At 61.0% G+C, this 25,875-nt stretch overlaps 1 protein-coding gene across 1 annotated transcript in view; it reads right to left on the reverse strand.

Annotated features, from left to right (window-relative positions):
- Positions 1 to 1,272: 1,272 nt before the first annotated feature.
- The window catches only part of REXO1 (RNA exonuclease 1 homolog), a 32,758-nt gene continuing 8,155 nt past the window's right edge, over positions 1,273 to 25,875 (reverse strand). The window contains exons 3-17 of the mRNA XM_025368900.1: positions 13,025 to 14,766; positions 11,548 to 11,652; positions 9,646 to 9,859; positions 7,566 to 7,729; positions 6,264 to 6,395; positions 5,943 to 6,066; positions 4,982 to 5,095; positions 4,715 to 4,852; positions 4,492 to 4,605; positions 3,721 to 3,794; positions 3,251 to 3,361; positions 2,725 to 2,840; positions 2,461 to 2,599; positions 2,255 to 2,375; positions 1,273 to 2,184 (exon numbers count right to left, since the gene is read on the reverse strand). Of these exons, the coding sequence (XP_025224685.1) occupies positions 2,096 to 2,184; positions 2,255 to 2,375; positions 2,461 to 2,599; positions 2,725 to 2,840; positions 3,251 to 3,361; positions 3,721 to 3,794; positions 4,492 to 4,605; positions 4,715 to 4,852; positions 4,982 to 5,095; positions 5,943 to 6,066; positions 6,264 to 6,395; positions 7,566 to 7,729; positions 9,646 to 9,859; positions 11,548 to 11,652; positions 13,025 to 14,766 (3,497 nt within the window). The 3' untranslated portion in view covers positions 1,273 to 2,095. The remainder of the gene's footprint in view (positions 2,185 to 2,254; positions 2,376 to 2,460; positions 2,600 to 2,724; positions 2,841 to 3,250; positions 3,362 to 3,720; positions 3,795 to 4,491; positions 4,606 to 4,714; positions 4,853 to 4,981; positions 5,096 to 5,942; positions 6,067 to 6,263; positions 6,396 to 7,565; positions 7,730 to 9,645; positions 9,860 to 11,547; positions 11,653 to 13,024; positions 14,767 to 25,875) is intronic.

The following is a 25,875-nucleotide window of genomic DNA, read 5'->3' on the forward strand; positions in this document are numbered from 1 at the left end:
AACAGGTGGCTTCGCAAGCTGAAGAAGGTCCCTGGGGGCTTAAGCCAGCGCTGGCCAGCCTTGGGACCCCCGTGGGCTATGTCCTGAGGCACCAGGTGCATTCTGGGAAGAGGGAGGCAGACATCACACGGGAACGGACAGAAACAGAGTGAATACACGCCTGCGCCATTTATTTAGAAAACAGGGCCAGGCACAGTGGCTTACACCTGTAATCCCAACACTTTGGGAGGTCGAGGCAGGTGGATCACTTGAGGTCAGGAGTTCAAGACCAGCTTGGCCAACGTGGTGAAACCCCATCTCTACTAAAAATACAAAATTAGCCAGGTGTGATGGCAAGGCCATAATCCCAGCAACATGGTAGAGGCTGCAGCAAGCTGAGATTGGGTGACAAAGCAAGGCTGTCTCAAAAATAAGAAAAAGAAAACTCCTTTATAGAAGGGGTGGGAAGCGTCACCTCGTCACAAGAACAGCCCTCGAGGGTGGAAGGGCCTGGCCTAACCACGGTCCCCCAGGAGGGATGCAGAGCCCAGAACCAAGAAGGTAACCCTTCTGCCTCTGCAGCCTTGGGATGGAGTCCTCTGGGGAGGGCCCCCACGTCCTCATCTGGGGCCCCATGCCCTTGGCCTTGCCCTTCAGCAGAAGGCCAAGGCCAGGGTGGCAGGAAACCCCCTCTAGGCAACCTGCCCTCAACGGCTGGGTCCTGTGCTGTGAGGCTCACTTCTTCTACTTGAAGTGAATAAAAAGTAGGGCCTAAACACCCCTGGGCCTCCCATTCCCAAATGGGGTCCCGATGCAACCAAGGTTGCCTGGAGCCGTGCGTGCACCGCATGACATGTAGCATTTCCTGGCAAGGGCGGAGCAGCTTTCCGTGTCTGCGCTCCATCCCCTCGACGGGCAACACGCAGCAGCTCCCAGTCTCTTTAACCCCCTCTGACCGTCAGCATGCGGCCCCTATCCCTGGGCGAGGTGGAGAGGGAGGCCAGCTCCGTGCACAGGGCCCAGCTCCACGTAGGGCTGGGGACACTGCCCACTGTCCAAGTGGCACTAAAACCTGCAGAATGGTGGCCCCACAATCTGGGGCTGGAACTGGGACCCCACAGCAGGTGTGGCCCAGCCCTGGGGGAGCCAGCACTGGGCCAGCTTTTGTGAGGGAAAGTTTCGCGGTTTTCTCTGCATTGGTGGGAAGAGAATCAGTCCCAGCTGTAGGGACAGTGACCTTCCCGGGCCACATGCAGAGGCCTCACCAGGCACCAAGACCAGGACCAGCAAATCTAAAATCCATACAAACATTTATTCTGTCCCTGCCTGGAGGTGACGGGAGTGGGGGTCCGGAGAGCCCCGCAGAGGAAGACGGGGCTCTGGCGGGAAGACAGTGTCCAGACGCCTGTGGGCTCCATCCGGACCGCAGGCCCTGGGGCTAATGAGAGGCCGGCTGGGTTCTCAGAGGTCACGGAGTGCAGGGGTGGGGCGGCGAGTGGTGGAAGCCGGCGCCCCAAAGACAGGCCAGCCCCTGGAGCACGGAGGCGGGTCCAGCCCACGCTGGGCTGAGTGTGGCCCTGGCTGGCCCCCACTGGGGTCTGTCCCACCCCCAGCCCCCAGGAGGGAAGGCAGCAGGCCCGCTCTTCCCGGTGGGAAAGGTGCTGTGCAAGTCATCAGGTTTAAATTAAAAATAATAAAAATAACAATACAAAATAAAAAAAAGACTGTCTCAAACAAACCCGGGACAAGCCCGCCCCGCGACCCATGTGAGGAGCAGAGGTGCCAGCCACCACCTGGGAGGGAGTGAGGGCCTGGCCGGAGGGGCAGGAGGGGCTGTGGGCTGATGGGGGGCGGGCTCTGTCCTGGTCGCTGTCAGCAGCAATTCTAGAGACGCCAGAAGGCTGGGGGCAGAGGGTGGGGACGGGCGGAGGGGTGCGCAGGACGTGAGCGGGGGTGGGCTGGGCTGGGCATTCTCCGGCCGCCAGCTTGTCCCGCTGCTCTGGGCTGCCTCGGCCAGGTGGACGGGTTACCGGAGATTTATTGCACTGTTTTGGAAGAGGCCTGGGGCTAAGGACCAGCGGGGCGGCAGGAGAGGTGGGCGGGAGGCGGGCAGGCGTCATCGCTTGGTCTTGGCGTCTTCTCGAACCTTCCAGATCACCAGGTGCATGCAGGCGCCGGCGTCCTCGCTGGAGCTGTGCCCGTCCACTGCGGGGCAGATGCGGTGAGCACCCGGCTCCTGCATAGGGATGGCCCCAGGGCAGGCGCTGGCACTCACCATTGTCCTGGATGATCTGTCTGAGGTAGTCGGCCATGAGGTTCCGCAGGGACCGCTTGTAGGGGAGGCCCAGGCGGTGGGGGAAGAGCACAGACGTGTCCACCACGGTGCTGTGGATGACCTGCGGGCAGCGGCAGAGGTTAGTGCACGTGGGGCCTGCGCAGGTTCTGCTGGAGAACCGCGAGGGACCCGGGCTGGCAGGGCACCTTCAGGGCCAGGAGGTCACTCTCCAGGCTGTGTCCGATGAGGATGGTGTCAGCGCTGAACATGCTCAGCAGAACGGCCTGGACGTCACGCAGTGTGACGCTTGTGTCAGCAAGGTCAGCCTCCGTCACCCCCGAAAACCTGGGGGCAGGCAGGAGGGGCGCCAGGGCTCAGCCTGGAAGCACTGGCGGGCAGGGCGCGGAGGGTGGGTCCCTGGGGAGGAAAGGCGGGGAGGGGTCCCGGCTCCCAGAGGGCACTGGCCACACCTGGTGTTGTAGTCCACAATCTCGTTGTCAGGCTTCACGAAGGTGTCATAAACCACGTGCACATCCGTGTCGACCACTGTGACGCGCGTCAGCTCCAGGCCATACGTGGTGTAGGACTGCGGGTGAGGGACGCGCCTCAGACGCGCCCCGGGGACTAGCCTCCCTCCCTCCCGCCCCCTGCCCACCTTCAGGTCTCCAGAGCCCTGTGAGGCAGAGGCAGCAGCCAGAGACTCTGTGGGGCTTCTAGGAGAAGCGGAGTAGGGTATGACCTCAGCAACCCCCTTTCCCAAAGCCCTCCTGCCTCCCATTCACAGGCAGAGCCGGGGCCCAGTGCCCGGAGGGCTTGGCTGTGTTGGGAAGTATGGGGTGTTGGTCCAGGGCAGGAGCTGCAGGCACCGGTGCTGCGAGAGAAGCCCTCTGAGCACTGGCTGGTGAGTCGGGCCCAGATGGGGCCCAGACGGGGCAGCCGCGCCAGGACAGGTCCTCCCCAATCCTAAACCTGAGGCTGGGCAGAGAACGGCCTCACCATCTCGCAGTCCAGGGCGTAGATCCCTGGGTGGGTGTCTCCTGGGAGCTCTTTCTCAAAGGTCTTCACGAAGCCCTCAAGGCGCTCCTTCCGGCCATCCTGCACATGTTGCTGGGGGTGGAGAAGGCAGGTGAGGGCGGCTTCGGGGTGCAGTGGGGGCGGGGGTGGCAGCAGCACATCTCTGAGCCCTTCGGGACTGTCCTATCCATCCATCACGCCCGTTCACTGGCTGGGACCCTGGTGAGCAGGTGGGGAAGGGGGCTTGCCAAGAAGACACAGGGAGGACGGCTTCCCAGGATGGGAAGTGGCCAGGGACAGGGCACTACGCTCTCTGGGTAACACAGGAAAGGCTGCCCAGGGGCCGAGACCCTGAGCCCAAGACTGTGCTGTGTCCTGAGACCCAAGACCAGAGACAGGGAAGCAGAAGTCTGTTGAGAACAGGCAGAGGGGACCGGAATGCCAGGGCTCACCTTTGCGACCTGGCAGCCGACAGAGCCAGCGGCAGCCGAGCAGCACATGTACTGGGTCTCCCAGCCTCCGGCCACTGCAGGGGACACAGACAGTCAGGGCCCGGCCAGGCCCACTCCACAGCCCCCGGGGCACTGACCACACGCATCTGCTGAGACCTACTAGAAAGTAAAGACTGAGGACAGGAGACCTCAGCCTCTTGGCAGAGCTGGAAGCAGACCAGGCCCCGGCAATAGTCTGGCAGCCAGGACGCCCAGGCCTGGATCCAGGGAAACCAGCGCGCTCTACAGAGGCCTCTCGGGCAGCGCCGCCTTGGGCAGGACCCTCCAGGTACCCCCGAGGCGATGGCTTTAGGGGCCGCAGCAGGGCTGTGCAAGGCTGGCCATGTGCCCCGAACATGGCTGTGTGGCTGCGTGGGGGACTGAATGGAACCAGCAGGCCAAGGGTGGGACAAGCCCTCCGCTCGTGTGGCCAGCAGCCTCCACATTTCCATGGACCACGGGCACAGGAAGACAGGGACACAGGGCCTTTCAGCTGGTGGCATTTGAACATTGTCATGGGAAAGCTCTTGTCTTACTTTTGCATAAAGAACGGGTGGAGAGAAAATGAGGCCAAGGGCTAGCCTTGGCTCTGCCCGGGACAGTGGAGTCCAGGGACCGTGGGTGGGATGGAGGGCTTGGGTAAGGCCTCACACCAGTTCCGGGGGCCTCAAGGGAGGGCCCAGATTCCAGGGACCATGGGTGGGACGGGGGAGGGCCTGGGTAAGGCCTTACCCCGGTTCCGGCGCAGCCGTCCCCAGTGGTAGTAACACTCCTCGTCCCGGACGCAGCGGCCCGAGGAGGACACAAGGTACTCGGTGCCACAGCGGCAGCAGGTCCTGCAGGAAGCTGTGAGGGGGACCCGGGCGGAAGCTGAGGCTCACGCTGGGGCCCACATGCCTGGCCTTGCCCACGTCCCGCACCTGCCCACCTAGGCCGCTGAAGGCCAGCAACTCACAGTCCTTGGGTCTCTTCTCCTCAGCTGTGAAGATGATTGCGCCGCCGGGCCGCTCTGGGTGCGGGAAGGGATAGCCGTTCTCCTTGAGCTGGTCCTGGGTGAGCAGGTACTCCTTGAGGCGGCTGTACAGGGCAGCCCCTGTGGACAGGCACGGTGGTCAGCCCCTGCCTGGGATGGCCCACGGGGTGGTGGACACCACCGGGAAAGGCGGCTGGTGGGGGCCCGCGAGGCACCATGTGGCAGAGCACAGGCGGGGCGAGTCCTCACCTTTCAGGTCCTCCACCCGGGGGCTGCTTGGGCGGCTGAGCGAGAAGCTGGTCTTGGTGGCCAACCTGCCCCCCAACACCACCTCGTGGGACACAACCCTGCGGCCACTGGTTTCTGGAAGGAGGGGAAAGGGGGAGGGGAGGAGGGTGTGAAGTAGCTGGCTCAGACCCCCGCCTCACCTGCTCTCCCACCCACCCTGCCCTCCTCAGACCTCTGCCTCAACTCCCCCTTTCTGAGATAGTGCCCTACTGACCCCGGGCAGACACGTGGTGGGCCAGGGATGCAGGGTAGCCCCCAGCTCTGCAGGCCCGGGAGCTGCATGGAGACCCCACACCCAAAGCCTTCGCCCTCTCCCCTCAAGCGAAGGGGGAAGGGCCGGGAAAACAGCACGGGCGATCTAATGGCTTTTGAGGGCTTTGAGCCTTCTCGGGCCACCCAGCCTGCGACGCCAACCCAGGGCCTCTCCGAGTGCTAATGGAGGCGGGGACGGAGGCGGGGGCCAGTGATGGCTTAATGCAGCCTGGAGAGGCTGCAATGAAACGCCCAGGTCTCCGCTTTCTTCCCCCCAGAGCTTAATGCACGGAGCTGGCCCAGCCTGGGACCTCCTGCTTTGAAGAGGCTGCCGCGGCTCCATTAGCAGGCGGCCCCTCGGCCCGGAGACCTGACTCGGCAGAGGAAGGTGGCTGACAGCGAGGACGCCAGGGCTAGGCCAGTCCCAGACAGAAGCCTGGGAACCAGGGAGCAGGCAGCCCCCCGTGGCACCCGCGCTTTCCTTTTGTCTGAGACTGTAGCTGAGCTCAGGGCTGTGAAGGTCCCAGCTCAGCCCAGCTGCCACCCCAAGGGCAACACTGAGCCTCCCCCGCCCGGACTCACTGCTAAGCAACCCTGAGCCTCCCGCCCCACCCGCCAGGACTCACTGGGGAGCAACCCTGAGCCTCCCGCGCCCCCTGCCAGGACTCACTGCTAAGGCTGGGCACAGCGCTGGGGGCCAGGCCCCTGAGCTTCTTGAGGGTGTTCACGGCCACATTCAGGTAGATGTTCTTGCTGGGGCTGCGGTCATAGGCCACCTTCTCCTCATTCAGTGCCTGGGGGACACGTGGTGCCCAGCTGAGGCCATGCCTGCCTGGTGCTGGGGAACCCCAGTGGTGGGGTCGCCATGGGGTCAGGGACTTGCATCTCTCCCAGGCAGCTCCAGGTCGCAGAGAGGCCGGGGGATGTCTGGGGACCACCCTGGACCCCTAGTCCCCACCCGGCCGGCCAGACAGGAACTCCAGGACCTCACCTTCTCTATGGCCTCCTGGTTGGAGGTACAGAACTTGAGACACTCCTCGATGAACAGGTTGAGATAGCGCTGGCGGATGACGGTGGGGACTTTGCCCCCAAACTCTTTGGGGATAATGGGTTTCTTTAAACTCTAGAGGGAAGGCAAAAGCAGCCACGGGTGAGGGCCTCCGCAGGACCTCCAGTCGGGAACGCAGACACGATGATGCCATGACCACGGCTGGAGGCAACAGTGAGATGCACTGTGACAGATCAGCCTGGCTCCAGTAGGGACAGACACGCCAAGGCAAGACAGGACCGGCAGGGGAAACTGAGGGCAGGGGGAACTAAGGGCATGGGAAACTGAGCCATGGGGGCACACAGGAACTTGCTAAACTTTCTGCTCAATTTTCCTAGAAACCTAAAGTTGCTCAAAAAACGTAGTCTATTAATTAAAAACAAAACAAGGCCAGGCATGGTGGCTCATGCCTATAATCCCAGCACTTTGGGAGGCTGAGGCGGGAGGATCACTTGAGGCCAAGAGTTGAGATCAGCAATCAGCCTGGACAATGGACAACATGGCAAAACCCTGTCTCTACAAAAGAAAAAACAAAATTATTAGCTGGGGTCTGGTGACACAGGCTTGTGGTCCCAGCTACTCGGGAGGCTGAGGTGGAAGGATCACTTGAGCCCAGGAGGTCGAGGCTGCAGTGAGCCATGATAGTGCCCCTGCACTCCAGCCTGGGCAACAGAGACCCCGTCTCTTAAAAAAACAAACAAAAAAAACCACCAACCAACCAACCAAAAAAAAAACCACACACAACAGAAAAAAAACCACCAGGGCGGCCAGGCGCGGTGGCTCACGCCTGTAATCTCAGCACTTTGGGAGGCTGAGGCAGGCGGATCACGAGGTCAGGAGATAGAAACCATCCCGGCGAACATGGTGAAACCCCATCTCTACTAAAAATACAAAAAGTTAGGTGGGCGTGGTGGCGGGCGCCTGTAGTCTCAGCTACTCGGGAGGCTGAAGCAGAATGGTGTGAACCCGGGAGGCGGAGCTTGCAGAGAGCCAAGATCACACCACTGCACTCCAGTCTGGGCAACAGAGCGAGACTCCGTCTCAAAAAAAAATTTAAAAAACCACCAGGGCATCAGGAGGGAAGGTGAAGGCTGTACTGCAGTGTGGAGCACGAAGGCCCGCAAGGCAGGGGCGAGGCTGGCCCTCTGCAGGCTCCATGTGGCCAGGAGGGGCTAGGCCACCATAAGGCTGGGCCTCGGGGCTTGGTCTGGGGGTGGTGGTACTTGCCAAGACGGGAGGTGCTACCTGTAAGGATGGACTGTGGGCGATTCGCTTAGGGGTGATGGTGGTGGTAGTCTTGGACGCCATCCCCGACAATGTGCGTGTTTTCAGCTGCTGGCCGCCTGGTTCGGGGCCGTTGGAGGGCTGGCTGCCGCTGGCCGCGAGGGTCCTTTTGGCACCTGTGGGGGCTGGCGGGGCACAGGGGGTGTGGGCACAGTGCAAGTGGCTGCCCATCACCACGTGACGGAGCACCAGGCAGCCTCGGCCACTCAGCGCCAGCAGCACGTGCATCTCCGCGTGCAGGGGGCCAGGCCGGGGCGCGGGGCTGGGACTGCGCAATGACATCAGGCTCTAACTGCCTTCAGGCAAGTCCATCGAGGCAGAGGACACAGGTCAGGCTGTGGAGGCCGCTCAGGCCACGTCAGCGGTGGGGCGGTCCAGGCCTCTGCCACGTGTTCCGACCCCAAGCCCGAGGCATCGATGTCTGAGGGAAAGGCCCTGCTCCAGGACAGAGGACCAGAGGGTCTCGGGCACCCCCACCTGCTCATTGTGACCAGCGGCCTGCCCTGCCCTGCCCTGCGGCCTCTGTGTTCTGTCTCGCCCTTTGATGAAGTCACAAACCAAAGGGAGGAGGTCAGGCCTGCAGGGGCTGTTTCGGAGGGCTGGCCACATGGGCAGCTGCAACCTAGGCATGTATGTCTGTGTGGTGGGGGGCTTCTGAACTGGGGGCTCGGCACCGACCCAGGAAGGGGAGCTGTGGCGGGGACATCTGGCCCTAGTCTCAGAGCGACATCCCTTGAACTGCCATCTGGCCCTGGAAGGTGCAAGGGAGGCAGGCTGAGTCTGCTCATGCTACCACGGGCCGCCCAGGAAGGAAGCAGGCTGCCCGCCAGGCTGGCACGCGCCTCTTGCAGTGGAGGGTTTGCCCTTCAGGAATGGATGGAGACCCTCCAGGCTCCCTCGGCTGCACGCTGGGGGCGAGCACAGGCAGCCACAGGAGTCCTCCAAGCCCGGTGAGCCTGCCCTGTGGCACTGCCAGCACTTGGGACGCCAGACTCGCTTCAGGCGGTGGGCCCCGAGGGCACTGTGACAACTCAGCACCCACCACAGACCAACAACAGGACAACCGCAAGCACGCAGACGCCGATGCAAGTGTGTGGGGTCCCGGGATCAGCCCAACTCAGTGACTTCCCTTCTCTGGGGCTAAGGTCTCAGACGTGAGGGGCTCTGGGGAGGGGAGGTGAGAGTGGCCTGGAGAATTCTCCCTAAGGAGGGCCTCAGTCCAGGTCCAGCACAGGAGGGCGGGGGATCCATGGGATCTGCAGGGGAATCACCGGGGCTGGCCCTAAGGCCCTCTGGCCAGTGCCAGGGAGGCAGGGTCTCCAACCCAGCAGGCTGCTCAGAGTGGTCCCTGGACAGCAGCCATGCCCTCCCAGGGAGCTTGCCAGACACAAAGGTCCTTTCCCAGCCTCCACACCAGAACCTGCATTTTTTAGGAGCTTTCTGGGGGACCCTCATCTGTGACCTGCCTCCAGGGACACTTCCTTGCTCTACAGACACCACTGATGTGAAGATGCAGGAAACAGGACAACCCCGCATGAAGGGTCCTGTCCACCCACCACTGAGGCCTGGCCCGACTTTCCAGAAGACTCTGTGGAGGACACGCCTCTCGGAGTAAAGTAAACACAGCCCCGCTCCTGCGAAGATGGTGCTCATTTCCATCAGAGGCCACGCCCCCCACTCACACGCCAGGCAGAAAGCCACACCTGCAGGAGCCTGCACCCCCCCCAGTGCCAGGCACCCCGACATGGTTCCCCATTCCCTGGCACCACAGGCTCAAGCCCTGGTTCAGCACAGTCCCCACCGGGCTGTTGGACTCCTAGTAACCCCAGAGCCGGGTCAGGGAAGGAAGGTGCTGGGCCAGGCCTCTTGCACTCAACAGTCCCCATTTCACAGACAGGCAGGCTGAGGGCCCCAAGGAGAGGGCCCAAAGTTGCCACATGAGCAAACACCACGTGGTTCAGGTGAGCTGAGACCTCGGGGTGCCCTCTCCTGCCCACATGCCAACGTCCCCCTGGCACAGGCCTCCTGGGTCAGCACTCACCTGCAGCCAGGCGGGGGTTGGGGATGTGGGCGATCCTTCTCTTCTCGCCAGGGGCAGAGATGTGGACGGAGGGCAGCTTCTCCGCCAGCCTGGTGGGGGCCTGCAGCAAGCTCGCCGATGCCCTCTGCGCCTGCTGGGCCCGCAGGTAGCACACCTCCTGTGCCGTTGGGGGCCGGGCCGGGGGCACCACAGGACTCCTCCTTGGGGGCTCCGCCTGCATCACCACAAATGCTAAGGCCTGGCAGCACAGCGGGGGCACCTGGAGCAGGTGGCCCCAGGCAGGCTTGGGAGAGGGTGGCTGGAACTCGGGGGACGGAGGCACCACCTCCTTGGCTACCTTCTGAGCTGCTGGGCACACTGGGGGGAAGCAGCATGGAGCAGTGGTCCTCAATGCCACATGGCTCCAGGCTCCCCCACTCCGTGTCTCCCAGTGCCCAGGCTGTGTCCTCAGCCCTGATAAGGCACGGGTAGGTGGGACTACCCCGATTAGACTGGCACTCCATCCAATGCCACTACACCTAATCTTCCTCAAAGCCCCTCCTCTGGGGAGGCTCTGGGACTGGATCAACTTGGACTCTCCTACCTGCTGGCCTGGGAGCCAGGCTCTCTGCTTTTCCTGCACTGCCTCGCTGCATTTGCACAGGGGCCTGACAAGCGCTACTGTCTCCGGGCTACAGAGGACCCTGGGGCTCAGAGCTGGACAACTGGCCCAGGCCCAGGCCGCACATGGCACAGCAGGCAGTCTGTGGGAGGTCACCCTGGGGCCGCCGTCCCTGCTCTGACCCCCGCCCCAGCACTGTGGGCGATCTAACAGGAAGGGGCAGGAGCCAGTTCTCTCTGGGACTCGGGCAGTGTCAAAGATAAGGTGTCTTCAAAAACCTCATGGAAAAAGTGCACTGTGAGGAAACTTGCATGGATTTCAAGTTTTTTGCCCCAAAATAAACTGATACTAACTTGACATAACACGTCTGAACCAGAGGGAGTTTGAGGCACTAAAAAAAAGTAAGACATCAGTTAGAACAGAGTTCCAATCAGAGCAACAGGAGTTCTGCTAAAAGCAAAGCAAATGTTAAGCATCAAATTTATGGTGAAACTTGGGTGGAAGAACGAATGGGGAAATCACTGATGCTTTACAAAAGCAAATCTCGTGATCAGTGGGTGGATCACGAGATCAGGAGTTCGAGACCAGACTGGCCAACATGGTGAAACCTCATCTCTACTAAAGATACAAAAATTAGCCTGGTGTGGTCGTGGGCACCTGTAATTCCAGGTACTTGGGAGGCTGAGGCAGGAAAATCGCTTCAGCCCGGAAGGTGGAGGTTGCAGTGAGTGGAGATAGCGCCAGTGCACTCCAGCCTGGGCGACAGAGCGAGACTCCATCTCAAAAAAAAGAAAATAAAAAAAAAAAAAACGGAGGGATGAAGCTGGGTGTGGTGGTGCACACCTGTAATCCCAACACTGGGAGGCCGAGGCAGGAGGATCACTTGAGGTCAGGAGTTGGAAGACCAGCCTGGGTGATAGAGCAAGACCCTCTTATTTTTTATAATTTTTTTTTTTTTTTTTGGAGACAGAGTCTTGCTCTGTCACCCAGACTGGAGTGCAGTGGTGCAATCTTGGCTATTGTAACCTCTGCCTCCTGAGTTCAAGTGATTCTCCTGCCTCAGCCTCCCTGGTAGCTGGGATTACAGGCACCCACCACCACGCCCAGCTAATTTTTGTATTTTTAGTAGAGACGGGGTTTTGCCATGTTGGCCAGGCTGGTCTTGAACTCCTAACCTCAGGTGATCCGCCCACTTCGGCCTCCCAGAGTGCTGAGATTACAGGCATGAGCCACCGCGCCCGGCCCACCCGGTCATTAAAATATAAAGAGGCCCCTGCTGGCCTGGCCTCTTCGGACCTCACCTCCTGGCCTTGCTTGGAAAGGTGGGAGATCCTCCTCTTCTGCCCGGGGAACAGAGTGGTCAGACCCGAAAGCCCCTTCTCCTCGCTTTTCTCTTCCTTGGGGGGCTAAGACACATGTCCGTCCGTCAGCATGGGTCTGCCCTCCCCACCAACACCAACACACCCCAACCTCAAACCGCCCCCGGCAAGTGGGGAACGGCATAGTCCAGCCCCCAGGCACAGCAGCTGAGGGATCAGGGCCACCAGTCCCTGGGCTGTGTGTGGGTGCAGTCGGTGGGGGGGGGGGCGGGCAGGTGTCCCACGTTCTGCAGATGCCCAAGGCTACCTCTCCTGTGCGCCCAGGGCCCCAGCTTGGAGACCCCAGGCCGCAGAGTGAAAGCACACTGGGAAAGTGAGGCCCCAGGGCGCACCAGCTGCACGGGATGAGCACTTGGGCTCAGTCTGTGTGGAGCGAGCTCCCCCTGGTGGCCAATGTGGAGACACTGGGCCAGGAGACCCAGGGGTCCAGAGCTGGCCCAGGAGCGCAAGAGCTCCGCACACTGGGGGTAGGGAGGATGGAGGGGAGGAGAGAGGGGCAGGAGGGGATGAGGAGGGGACAAGGAGAGGAGACAGACGAGCTGGAAGAGAAGAGACAGAGATGGGGACGGGAAGGGAGGGGAGAAGAGAGGGGGAAGGGAGGAAAGGGGAGAAGAGGGGAAGGGAGAGGGGCTAGAAGGGTGTGCCGGAGGTGGGTTCCCCTGAGGTGGGTGGGTGGGCCAATATCCCCCTGCCAGTCAGTGGGAACAGATTGTGTGCACATGGCCACAGAAGCCTGGCTGGTGGCCAGGGACCAGCAACCTCTCTGGGTGGGTGAGGGGCAACAGGGCCGCCCAGGAACTCCTGAGCTCCTGAGATTTCAAAAGGCTCAGGGGCCAGCACGGAGGAGCTGCCTCCACCCCACGCCTCTGAGCCAGCTGGAAACCACTCTGGACAGAACATCCCTCACCAGGCCCTGGGCTCTGCCTCGCCTGAGCCCAGCCCGAACACCTGTGCCCTCACCTGCCGGGCCAGCCAGCCTCTGTCCTCCACCTCTGAGCCCAGCCCGGGCACCCGTGCCCTCACCTGCCGGTCCAGCCAGCCTCTGTCCTCCGTGCCTGAGCCCAGCCCGGGCACCCGCGCCCTCACCTGCCGGTCCAGCCGGCCTCTGTCCTCCGCCTCTGAGCCCAGCCCGGGCACCCGTGCCCTCACCTGCCGGTCCAGCCAGCCTCTGTCCTCCGTGCCTGAGCCCAGCCCGGGCACCCGCGCCCTCACCTGCCGGTCCAGCCGGCCTCTGTCCTCCGCCTCTGAGCCCAGCCCGGGCACCCGTGCCCTCACCTGCCGGTCCAGCCAGCCTCTGTCCTCCGTGCCTGAGCCCAGCCCGGGCACCCGCGCCCTCACCTGCCGGGCCAGCTGGCCTCTGTCCTCTGTCTAAGCCCAGCCCGGGCACCCGCGCCCTCACCTGCCGGGCCAGCCGGCCTCTGTCCTCTGCCTTGACGCTGGTGGACTCGTTGAAGATCCGCAGGCACTCCTCCATGGGGTCCGAGTCAAAGTCCACCTCCTTCTCCAGGGCTGAGTAGTCCACATCCGCCCCCGCGCTGGAGGAGGACGAAGAGGAGGATGGTGCGGGGGAGGGGGGCGGGGAGGCCTTGAGCCGCTTGGGCGGCCCCCGCGCCTCAGGGAAGCCCAGGCTGGAGTCCGAGTCAGAGTCTGAGTCTGAGCTGAGGCTGGGGAGGGCAGGGGGCCACACACTCGGCACCCCCGGCCCTGCGGCCTCTTCCTCACTCTCGTCTCCAAAGAGGTCGGCGTGGCTCAGGGCCCGCTTCTTCAGTTTGGGGGCGTCCTGGGAGGCGCCCTCGTCTAGCGAGCGGGCTTTCCGCTCCACCAGCTTCCCTGATGGGACCTTGGTGCTTTTCCTGTCGGGGAGCTGGAGGGGGCGGGGTGGGCCTCTGCTGGCCGCCTGTTGGGAGTCCCCGCTTGTGGGGCTCGGCCGCCGCGCTGGCCGGTCAGGCCGTCCTTTCCCTGAGCTGGCCACGGGAGTGGCCGAAGATGGCTTCTTCTTGGTCCCTTCCAGTCGCTCTGCCTTGCGCCGGGGGCTGCTGGCCTGCGGGCCCTTCTTGTCCGCACGGGGCTTCTCTGCAGGCCGCCCTCGGCCCTTGTCCTTGGTCTTGTCCTTCCTCTGGGTCCCATCTTTGCAGCTGGGGGCAGGTGGGGTCCCGCTTTTTTTCTTCTTGGGTTTTCCCTCCTTGGGGCAGCCCCCATCCTGTGAGGCCTGGACCTGGGCTGGGGAGCAGGGCTTGGCTGGGGGTGGCTGGAAGTCTCCCACGTCGCACTGCACGGCCGTCTCCTTGGTCTCCCGCAGGCCGCCCCCCTCGGCCTCCAGGCCCTCTTTGGAGGGTGGCTGCCCAGTGGCCTTGCTCTCAGGGTCAGCCCTGGCTTTGGGGGTGCTGGCGATGGTGGGCTCATTACCTGGGGCCGTGGTGGCCTCATCTTCCGAGTCTGAGAACCGCGCATCGCAGCTACTGAAGGGGTCACAGGGTTTTTTGGGAGCAGGGGTGTGGGGCTCGCTGCTGCGGGGGCCCCGGGGTCGCTTGGCAGCCCGCTCGTCCCGGGAGCTGGCCCTGCTGAGGTGCCGGGCCGAGTAGTTGGAGAGAGGGTCATACTCCAGGTCTGTGGGTGGCCTGGAGTTGTCCACCACATACTTGCCACTGGGAACAGGGCGGCTGTGCCGCCGGGGCTGGCTCACAGCCTTGGGGACGTATTCCAGGGCACCACCGCCCCCTCCGCCTCTGCCCTGACTCCTGTCCAGGGACGCCAGCAGGTACTTGCTGCCCGACTCGGCAGGGGTGGCCAGCGGGGTGGGCTGGTAGCCGGTATCGGGACTTAACAGGCCGTGGCTGCTGGGGCTGTAGTCGAAGGCCAGTGGGAAGGCATCTTCGTCCAGGCCCACGGTGGGGCTGGCGTTGGGGCCGTGGGGCGCCAGGGCGGGGGCCTCGGCGGCGCGGTGCTCACGGGCCGTCTCTAGCAGCTCCCGGTAGCGCCGCTGCTCCAGCTCCACCTCACTGCGCACGGCCTCAATGGCCTGGTTGACCAGCTCCAACTCCAGCACGTCCGGGCGCGGCTCCTCCCCCAGGCCCAGGGTGCCATTCTCCCTCTGTGAGGGGGGCTTGGGCAGCTCGGGGTTGTAGGGGTCATAACCCAGTCCTGAAGGGAAGAGAGAGCATAGCTGTGACCAGCCTGCCAGAGAGGAGCCTGCAGCGTGGGAGTGGCCCCGGCCTCAAACTGCAGGGAAGGGAAGAGACCCGCCTCTGAAACCCATCGTGCACTGGCGCCCGCCAAGGCTCTGGGGTGCCCAGCTGGGTGCAGACCATGGCGCCATCTCAGGCCCTGTGCAGGGCCCCGCCCTGCCCCTGACCAACGGGCGCTGGATGGACCTGGGCTGTGTGACACGCAGCTCCATGGGTCCTGGAGGCTCCCTCACACGGCTCATGGAATGTACACAATGACCATGGCAGGGTGGACACTCAACAGGCTGGAACTCCCTGGGGCAGGCAGGTGTGGAGCTCCCAGCATTCAGGATGCTGGGCTGAGGCAGGACTGGAATGGGCTGACAACCACAGCCTGACAGTGGACACAGGAGAGCCCTTCCTCAGCCAACATGGCCCCACCCAGCCAGCAGTGTGCCTGCGGTGTGGCAATGGTGTGCCTGCAGCGTGGCTGTAGTACGCCTGTGGTATGGTGGCGGTGGTGTGCCTGTGGTGTGGCAGTGTGGCAGTGATGTGCCTGTGGTGTGGCAGTGTGGCAGTGATGTGGCTGTGGTGTGGCGGTGTGCCTGCGGTGTGGCTGTGGTGTGCCTGTGGTGTGGCTGCGGTGTGGCGGTGGTGTGGCAGTCACATGCCATATGCCCGGCGGGGGTAAGCTCAGGGCTCTGTCCCACAGGCTTTCTTGCCTCTAGGAACATTCACTGGGCTGTGCCTGTCCTGCAGAAACGGAGGTCACAGAAGTGGCCATGGCTGAGCAGGGCCGGGGGGATGGGGACATGCCCAGTTGATGGGCCACCCTGCAAAATCCACAGTAAGTTTTTTTTTTTTGACACAGTCTCTCTGCCGCCCAAGCTGGAGCGTAGTGGTGTGATCTCAGCTCCCTGCAACCTCTATCTCCCGGGTTTAAGCAACTCTCCCGCCTCAGCCTCCCAAGTAGCTGGGATTACAGGTGCCCGCCTCAGACTCTCGAGCAGCTGGGATTACAGGCGCCCGTCACCAGCCTCTCTAGTAGCTGGGACCACAGGCGCCCACCACCAGACTCCCAAGTAGCTGGGATTATAGGCGTGTGCCACCACACCCAGCTAATTTTTATATTTTTAGTAGAAATGGGGTTTCACCATGTTGGCCAGGATGGTCTCGATCTCCTGACCTCAAGTGATCCACTGCACCTGGCCTACTTTAAATAAATTTTCTTTTTTTTTTCTTTCTTTTTTTTTTTTTGATACGGAGTCTCGCTCTGTCGCCCAGGCTGGAGTGCAGTGGCCGGATCTCAGCTCACTGCAAGCTCCACTTCCCGAGTTTATGCCATTCTCCTGCCTCAGCCTCCCGAGTAGCTGGGACTACAGGCGCCCGCCACCTCGTCCGGCTAGTTTTTTGTATTTTTTAGTAGAGATGGGGTTTCACCATGTTAGCCAGGAGGGTCTCGATCTCCTGACCTCGTGTCGCCCGTCTCGGCCTCCCAAAGTGCTGGGATTACAGGCTCGAGCCACCGCGCCCAGCCAAATAAATTTTTTAATTTTAAAATTTTTTGTAGCTGGGCGTGGTGGCTCATGGCTGTAATCCCACCCAACATTTTGGGAGGCCAAGGCAGGTGGATCACCTGAGGTCAGGAGTTCGAGACCAGCCTGAGCAACATGCAGAAACCCCGTCTCTACTAAAAATACAAAATTAGCCGGGTGTGGTGGCTCACGCCTGTAATCCCAGCTACTCAGGAGGCTGAGGCAGAAGAATCGCTTGAACTCGGGAGGCGGAGCTTGCAGTGAGCCGAGATCATGCCATTGCACTCCAGCCTGGGCAACAAGAGCAAAACTCTGTCTCAAAAAAAAAAAAAAAAAAAAAAAATTTGTAGAGGTGGGATCTCACCATGTCAGCCAGGCAGGCTTTGAACTCCTAGACTCAAGCAATCCTCCAACCTCAGCCTCCAAGATAGCTGTGACTATAGGCACGAGCTGCTGTGCAGCAGCCCACGCCGATCACCGCAGCGCTTTGGGAGGCCGAGGCGGGAGGACACTGCTTGAGCTCAGGAGTTTAAGACCAGCCTGGATGACACAGATCCCATCTCTTAAAAAAATACTTAAAAATAAGCTGAGCGTGGTGATGCACATCTGTGGTCCTAGCTACGTGGGAGGCTGAAGTGGGAGAATCACTTGAGCCCAGAGGCTTGAGGCTGCAGTGAGCCAGGACTGTGCTTCTGCACTCTGGCCTGGGCAACAGAGCAAGATCCCAACTCTTAAAAAAAAAAAAAATAAAGTTCCACTGAATATAATTCCGTAACATCTCTAAAGGTCTCTAAAGGTCAATAGGTCTGATCCTCTGGAGTTGGCAGGAAACGGTGCCAAAGACGCCTGCGTCCTAATTTCTGGAACCTGTAGATGGTACATCCCCTTAGATGGCAAAAGCGGCTCTCGATGGGGTGAAATCTCCCTTGCGTGTCGCTGAGGGGGCCATGGACAGGCCGAGATCTCGCAGAGCAGTTTTGCAACCATCCCATGCAGCTTCAACACCACCACCTTGAGACTCAATCCTCAGAACCCGTGCCATAGACAGACCACACAGGGCAGAGGTACAGATGCATCTGGCGCAGCCTTCACGGCAAAAACACAACAATAAATAACACAGAAGATGACCTAGAAGCCTGAACGCAGGTCACCTGGGGTTAAGGGGCAGGCGTGCGCCCTGCGGGGACCTCCAAGTCACACTGCTACAGGGAAGAAGAGGGGCAAGGAATGTTGCACACTCTCGCCTTTGAAAAGCAACTCCACAAACCCAGCGAGATCAAAGATTCCAGCAAAGTCGCAGCCAGGCCCACACTAAGCCTGCAGTCCCACCGGGTGCAGGAAATGCAATTTGGCCTTAATTTATGCTGCACCCAATGCCGACTGCCAAGAGGGACGTCAATGCTGACACCCGTCCCCAACAGACTGATAAGGAGCAAGCCGTGACACCATGTAGCAAAAGGCAACGGCCCCACGGGAACCTGCCTGCGCCAAGATGCCGCTTGGCTCTGACTTGATTCTGACTGAACGTGCAGCTTGTCTGAAGGTCAGGCCTCAGATGTGTTTCTTCCACTCACAAAACCTGCGTGCCCTTCGGCCTACCTGGAGGTCGACCCCTACAGGGCGCTAAGACCTCCGTGCAGAGAAATGGCTGGACACAGGCAAGGGGAGGCAGGCACAGGATCTCCCACTGTGGACGGTGCAGAGAACAGCAACAGAACTGGAGGCTTCCCCTAGGGCCCCCTGACCCCGCCTCGGACCCCAGCAGGCATAGGAAAGAAACAGCTGGCTTCCGCCCCGCGGTGGCTCACACCTGTAATCCCAGCACTGCGGGATGGATCCTGCATCCACCTGCATCCAGCTGAGGCGGGTGGGTCACCTGAGGTCGGGAGTTCAAGACCAGCCTGGCCAACATGGAGAAATCCCATCTCTGCTAAAACTACAAAATTAGCTGGACATGGTGACCCACGCCTATAATCCTAGCTACTCGGGAGGCTGAGGCAGGAGAATCGCTTGAACCCGGGAGGCGAGATTGAGCCACTGTACTCCATCCTAAGCAATAAGAGCGAAACTCCGTCTCAAAAAAAAAAAAGAAAAAGAAAAAGAAAAAAAGAAATGGCTGGTTTCCCAAGCTGCTCCCCAGAGACACACCCACCAGGAGAACAAAAGCCTCCCCAGGCAAGTCCCCATCCTAATCCCTGGAACCTGTGGCCTGGCCCACCTCACTCAGCCAGAGACTGAAGGTGCTACGAACGAAGGACCCTGAGGTGGGTGAACATCTTGTGTTATCCGGGGACCCAACGTCCTCGCAGGGTCCTTTAAAGGGGGAGGCAGGAAGGTGAAAGTCAGAGAGACCAGAAGAGGTTGTACTGTGGCCGTGAAGGGGAGGAAGGGGCCCTGAGTCGAGGGATGCCGGCGCCTCCAGATGCTGGGAAAGGCGGGCACTGACTCTCCCCTGCAGCCTCCAGGAGGCCCAGCCCTGCCCACAGCTTGACTTGAGCCCTCTGATTTGGACTCTGAGCCCAGCGCTGAGAGACACCATGCTGCTTGAAGGCCCATGGGGAACGAACGCAGCCTCATTTGGTGATGAGAGTGCAGTGGAGAACACGCTGCCCACTGCCTGTACCTGCGAAGGCAGAAGGCCCGTCCTCTTCCCAGGAGCCCTGCAGGGACAGTGGGAGGCCGGGACTCAGGCTATGGAGGAGGTGGAAGGGCTCACCGCAGGCAGCTGCCGCCTTTCCCTTGAAATCATATCAACATTGTGCCCATTTTAAAGATTACATTTAGGGGCCAGGCGCAGTGGCTCACGCCTGTAATCCCAGCACTTTGGGAGACCGAGGCAGGTGGATCACCAGGTCAGGAGTTCAAGACCATCCTGGCCAACATGGTGAAACCCTGTCTCTACTAAAAATACAAAATTAGCCAGGCATGGGGGCACGCACCTGTAATCCCAGCTACTCAGGAGGCTGAGGCAGGAGAATCGCTTGAACCCAGGAGGCAGAGACCACACCACTGCACTCTAGCCTGGCGACAGAGCAAGACTCTGTTTAAAAAAAAAAAAAAAAAATTACATTTAGGGCCAGGCTTGGTGGCTCACGCCTGTAATCCCAGCATTTTGGAAGGCCAAGATGAGCAGATTGCTTGAATTCAAGACCAGCCTAGGCAACACGGCGAGACCCTGTCTCTACAAAAAATTCAAAAAATTAGCTGAGCGTGGTGATTGCGTGCCTGTGGTCCCAGCTACTTGGGAGGCTAAGGTGGGAGGATCTTGAGCCTAGGAGGTCAAAGCTTCAGTGAGCTGTGATCACACCACCGCCTTCCAGCCTGGGCAACAGAGCAAGATCCTGTTTCTAAAACAAATAAAATTAAGTAGCATTTAGACAGGAGGACAGATCCGTGTGTCCGTTTTGGACCACCCAGAACTCTGCGCAACTGTGCGCAGAGCCACGAGGTCCGGGCAGCCAGGGGAACGTCACACAGAAGCCACAGCCGAGGCAGCCGGGCTCTTCTTTGCCTGGGCCATGCCACAGCCGAGGCACTTCCAGGAAACGTCACATGTGCCCAGCAGGTGCAGAGGGGCCCACTCTGGCACCATCTCACAGCCGAGGACCCTGGGAGTCAGCAAGGGCACCCGACTGGGATCAGCAACAGTGGCTGCCGGTTCCTCTGCGCGGGAAGGGCCAGCTCCCAGGCCAGGAGGATGCTCCCAGCAGGACAACGGCCAGCTGGGGCTGGGTGTCAGCCCCCACCGAGGGGGAGGGCAGTGGAGGCCAGCAGCATGCTCAAGGGCGCCCTGCCCTCCCAGCCCACTTCACTGAGGGAGGCTCCGGCTCCTCCCTGACCCAGCTGGCTGTAGAGCACGCCACCCCTGCCATCCGCCTGGTGAACAGGGCAACTAGTGCCAGCCCTCCCCCAGCCCCGGAAGTCCTGGCTGCCCAGTGACGTGGAGAGTCCAGGCCAAGGCCACTGTGGAGTGAGCTGCAGAGATTCATGGGGGGGGAGGTGACAGAGCACAACTACTGAGGAGGGGCAAGGCCAGGTCATAACGGGGATGCAGAGAGGAGGAAGAGCCCGCCTAACGGGAAGGCTCTCCTCCCCAGGCAAGGGTGGGCAGCAGTGAGTCTGGGCCCCAGGAGGGCAGGCGGGGGTGGAGGGGACTGAGGCATCTGAGGGGCTAAGGATAAGGGACTCTACTCAGGGGCTTCCACCTCCTTTCCCTGGACCCCAGGGCTCTAAGACACAGCCTCGAGATCAACCCAGGCCAGGGGAGCCAAGAGTCATTGGCAATACACACGCCAGCCGGCAGACACCCTCAGGCCCTTCCCAAAGGAAGGAAATTCAGACCTCCAGACATTGTGAACTCTGAAAGGAGAGACCATTTCCCCGCCCAAAAGGTGCTTCAGGAAGGTCTTGGAAGGAATAGCACCTGCCTCCCAGGAGCGGAGCCAGGCCCCCAAGCAGAGGGCAGCACCAGGGCACAGGTGATAAGGGTCCAATCTGGGGAAGGTGGCCTTGTCTTTCTAACTAGAAGCCTGTGTGAGTACTTGTTTTGTTGTTCTGTGGAGACAGGCATTGCCCACACTGGAGTGCAGTGGAGCCATCATAGCTCACTGAAGCTGTGTCTCCCCGGCTCAAGCGATCCTCCTGTCTCAGCCTCGCAAGTAGCTGGGACCACCCGCGCGCTCCACCACACCCAGCGAATTCTTTTCTGTTTTTGGTAGAGACGGGGGTCTCACTGTAACTGCCCAGGCTGGTCTCAAACTTCTAAGCTCAAGCAATCCTCTCGCCTGGGCCTCCCAAAGCACGGCTTGTCTTACAAGGGCCATGAAACCTGCCCCAGCCTTCAGCCAACAGGTGGGAAAGGGCAGGGGCACCTGGAGGCCGGAGCGGCACTCTCTCCAGAGGGGGTTCAGCATTTCCACTCCGGGGTGGAGGCTGCCACCGCCTCCACAAAGGCTGCACCAAAAAGAAAGCGGGTCCAAGACCGAGGTCAGGATCTGCACCAAGGCCTCCCCTCCCTCCTCCCTCTGGTTACTGGGCTCCCCCGCCCTGCAGCCTGTGACGCGCTGGTGCTGGAAGGCAGAGTCCTGGCCTGGGCACTCCAGCCAGGTCTGGGAGTTTCACACAGGAAGCTGCCTGGGGGTTGGCCATGGCTGCCTGCAGCTCAGAACAGGGGGCACGGGGTGCTGAGCCCCTGAAAGGTGACCTGAAGCTGGTACGCACCACTGCCTCCCTGGGCCGCCCCGTCCCACTCTGCCCGAGGGAGCTGGGTCTGGGTACCTGTCAGGACTGGAAAGGCCCTAGGGTGGCATCTACATGCCGCTGGGTGCCCTGGGAGTCCACCCGGGGGTCACATCTAAAGGACGACTCGGCCAGGTGCGGTGGCTCACACCTGTAATCCTAGCACTTTGGGAGGCAGAGGCGGGCAGATCACTGAGGTCAGGAGTTTGAAACCAGCCTGGCCAACGCGGTGAAACCCTGTCTCTACTAAAACATACCAAACAAAAAAAATTAGCCAGGCCTGGTGGCAGGCGCCTGTAATCTCAGCTACTTGGGAAGCTGAGGCAGGAGAATTGCTTGAACCTGGGAAGTGGAGGTTGCAATGAGCCGAGATCGCACCACTGCAGTCCAGCCTGGGCGACAGCGAGACTCCGTCTCAAAAAAAAAAAAGCACCCAGAAGGCCCAGTCCCTGCTCCAGGAGACCGCTTCGTGGGCCCTGGAGGCCTCTCACTGTAATGAGGCATCAGCAGGACTGGCCCCTCCAGCCCAGGCTGTGGGCCCCGCATACTGGCCCCGAACAGGCCAGGCAGGAATCCCAGGAGGAAACAGACAGTCCCTCCGGCCTGGGGCTTAGCCGGACACTGGCACGACAGATAAGCAAGACTCCTCCCAACCTAGCCCCCAGGGGAGCCATCTGGGCGGCCTGAGGCTTTGAAGATGGAAACAGGAGAGAGCATTCCCAAAACAGCCACAGCGGCAGAGGACGCACGGGGCTGACCCTCGCGAAGCGCAAGGCAGGGGTTGGTTGTATCCACGAGAGCGCCCTCCCCATGACAGACCTCTCTGGGAAGAGGGCTCTAGAGGACAGCACCCCTGAAGCCCACCTCCTGTGTACGGCAGAGTAACCATAAGGTCCCCACAAACGGCCATACGTCCACTCTGGGGGTCTCTGCTCCTGGGGCCTCCCCTCCCACCCTCACGGCGGGACGTCCTCCAGCCCCATTCCTGGACATGCAGGTGCCCGGGGCCCTCTACACACAGCCCACTGGACAGATAGGAACCCGCTGCTCAGAGGCAAAGGGACCAGCACTCCGCACCCAGAGGAGGCCCACAGCTCTTGGACCACAAGGGGCAGGAACAGGGTCACCTGGAGACGCCTTCGAGGAGGGGTCCGGCCAATGCTGGGGGCCTGGACCTCCACCACCCAGCGGCTTCCAAGACCCTCCCTGAAACCCAAGGTGGCCCAGCTCTGCCCCACCCCCACACCAGACTCCGCCCAGACAGCAGAGCTTGCGGTGGAGGCTGGGCTGTGCCTGCAGCGGCAGCGCCTGGGGTCCACCCCACGGCCCACAGGGTCCTCCTCCACCCACAGGGCTGAGATCTGAGCCTCCCCTCTGCTCCAAGGCATGGCACCCCCCACCTCGACAGTGCAGTGCCGGGGCTGCCCAGCAGGTGGAGTCACACAGCAGGGTCCAGGGGAGAAAAAGAAAAAGGTCCCGGCCTGCGGGGGGACCACCAGCTCCGCTCTCTGAGGCGTCCTGGGCATTTATTCACCTCATGGGGTGGCCGTCCCCACGTGCCATGACTGGACGCGCTGCTGTCCCAAGGCGTACAGCTCAAGGTCGGGGGACAGGGTCGGTAACCAGGACAGAGGTCAGCTGCCTTTCAAAACAATGTAGAAACAGGCTGGGCTGGGCTGGGCGCGGTGGCTCACGCCTGTAATCCCAGCACTTTGGGAGGCCGAGGCGGGCGGATCACGAGGTCGGAAGATCGAGACCATCCTGGCTAACATGGTGAAACCCCGTCTCTACTAAAAATACAAAAAAAAAAATTAGGCCGGGCGCGGTGGCTCAAGCCTGTAATCCCAGCACTTTGGGAGGCCGAGACGGGCGGATCACGAGGTCAGGAGATCGAGACCATCCTGGCTAACACGGTGAAACCCCATCTCTACTAAAAAATAGAAAAAACTAGCCGGGCGAGGTGGCGGGCGCCTGTAGTCCCAGCTACTGGGGAGGTTGAGGCAGGAGAATGGTGGGAACCCAGGAGGCGGAGCTTGCAGTGAGCCGAGATCAAGCCACTGCACTCCAGCCTGGGCGACAGAGCGAAACTCCGTCTCAAAAAAAAAAAAAAAAAAAATAGCCGGGCGAGGTGGCGGGCGCCTGTAGTCCCAGCTACTCAGAGGCGGGAGAATGGCATGAACCCAGGAGGCAGAGCTTGCAGTGAGCCGAGATCGCGCCACTGAACTCCAGCCTGGGAGACACAGCGAGACTCCGTCTCAAAAAAACAAAAAAAAGAAACAGGCTGGGCGCAGTAGCTCACGCCTGTAATCCCAGCACTTTGGGAGGTGGAGCCCGAGGCCGAGGCAGGTGGATCATTTGAGGTGAGGAGTTTGAGACTAGCTTGGCCAACATGGGGAAACCCCATCCCTACTAAAACTACAAAAAATTAGTCGGGTGTAGGGGTGCCTGTAATCCCAGCTACTTGGGAGGCTGAGGCAGGAGAATCGCTTGAACCCGGAAGGCAGAGTCTTCAGTGAGCTGAGATGGTGCCACTGCACTCCAGCCTGGGCAACAAGAGCGAAACTCCATCTCAAAAAAACAAAACAACAACAAAAAACCGGCCGGGGACAGTGGCTCACGCCTGTAATCCCAGCACTTTGGGAGGTCAAGGCGGGAGGATCACCTGAGGTTGGGAGTTCGAGACCAGCCTGAGCAACATGCAGAAACCCTGTCTCTACTAAAAAAAAATACAAAATTAGCCGGGCGTGGTGGCGCATGCCTGTAATCTCAGCTATTCGGGAGGCTGAAGCAGGAGAATCGTTTGAACCCGGGAGGCGGAGGTTGCAGTGAGCCAAGATCGTGACATTGCACTCCAGCCTGGGTGACAGGGCGAGACTCCTTTTCAAAAAAAAGTAAAAATAAAAATAAACTGAAACAGAAGGGTACAAATGGCAAAGGACAAGAACTGGAGGGGAGGGGCCTGACTGCCACCACATGATGGGGCGGGGCCAGCGGGGCCTTCTCCCCTGTGCCTCTCCACCCCTGCCAAGAGCCCACCTTGGCTGTGAGCCACTTCCATAGTCCACACAGAGCAAGTTAAGAGTCCAGCTCTCAGCCAGGCACGGTGGCTCACGCCTGCAACCCCAGCACTTTGGGAGGCCGAGGCAGGCGGATTGCCCGAGCTCAGGAGTTTGAGACCAGCCTGGGCAACACAGTGAAACTCTGTCTCGACTAAAATACAAAAAATCAGTCGGGCGTGGCGGCGTGCTCCTGTAATCCCAGGTAATCGGGAGGCTGAGGCAGGAGTATCACTTGAACCCGGGCGGTGGAGGTTGCAGTGAGCCGAGATCATACCACTGCACTTCAGCCAGGGCGACAGAGCGAGACTCTGTCTCAAAAAAAAAAAAAAAACACAGTCCAGCTCTCAGCTCCTCCTCATCCCAAGGTCTTTTTTGTCCCCAAAGCACATTTCCCAGTGGGTGTTTCCAGGGTTCCTGTGCTCCCCGTCGGGCACAGGGGACTAAAAGCATCCAGGAGCCCTGCAGCCTCTTCCAGGGGCTCACAGAGAAGCTGGAGTGGGCACCTCTGCGGGGCACTGCCCCTCAGCCAGGGGTTCACATGTTCCAAGGATGGGTGCCGTGGCGCCTAAGGAGGACCCTGCACACCAGGGTGACTGCAAGCATGAGCTGTTTTTGTCACTTGGTGACCTGTGTGCAGGTGCTGGGGGGCGGCGGCGGGGGCGCTGGCTGACAAGGTGGGCCAACCCCGGCCCCATCATTCATTCCTCCAGCACATATTCTCTTAATATCTGCCCAGGACCTCAGAGAGGGCACACAGCCTGCAGAGCGCAAAGGGTAGGGCCCTCCTTCCCTGTCTCGTCCACTCCCCCAAAGTCCATTTCCTCCAGGCAGCCCTCCAAGGTCCACCCTGCAGAAGCAGCAGTGCCGGGCATGGTGCCTGGGATACAGAGGTGGAAGGCATGGTGGAGCCCTCACCTCACTCCGCCTCCTCGGCCAGGGCACACAGGGCTGTGGCCAACTCGGGCCTGCCCAGGCCCACTTCCATGGCTTTCAGACCCTGCCTCCCTGGGGCCTGCTCCTGAGGCAGTGCTGGCTCCCTTTTGGTCTCTGAGGGCCTCTGAGCCACCATGAGAGGAGGAGGGAGGGGTCTCAGAAAAACGGACTGTGACCTGTGACCGTTAACAGGGTGCAGATGGACCTATCGCCAGGACAAACGGACAGGCTGGGAAGCCACAGGGCGGGGATACGCTTGGAGTGCACGCCAGACCCACACCCCCAGGCACACACTCTCCGCCACCTTCCTGGTCCTGCCCC

The sequence above is a fragment of the Theropithecus gelada genome, chromosome 19, assembly GCF_003255815.1.
Source record: "Theropithecus gelada isolate Dixy chromosome 19, Tgel_1.0, whole genome shotgun sequence".
Lineage (NCBI taxonomy): Eukaryota > Metazoa > Chordata > Mammalia > Primates > Cercopithecidae > Theropithecus > Theropithecus gelada.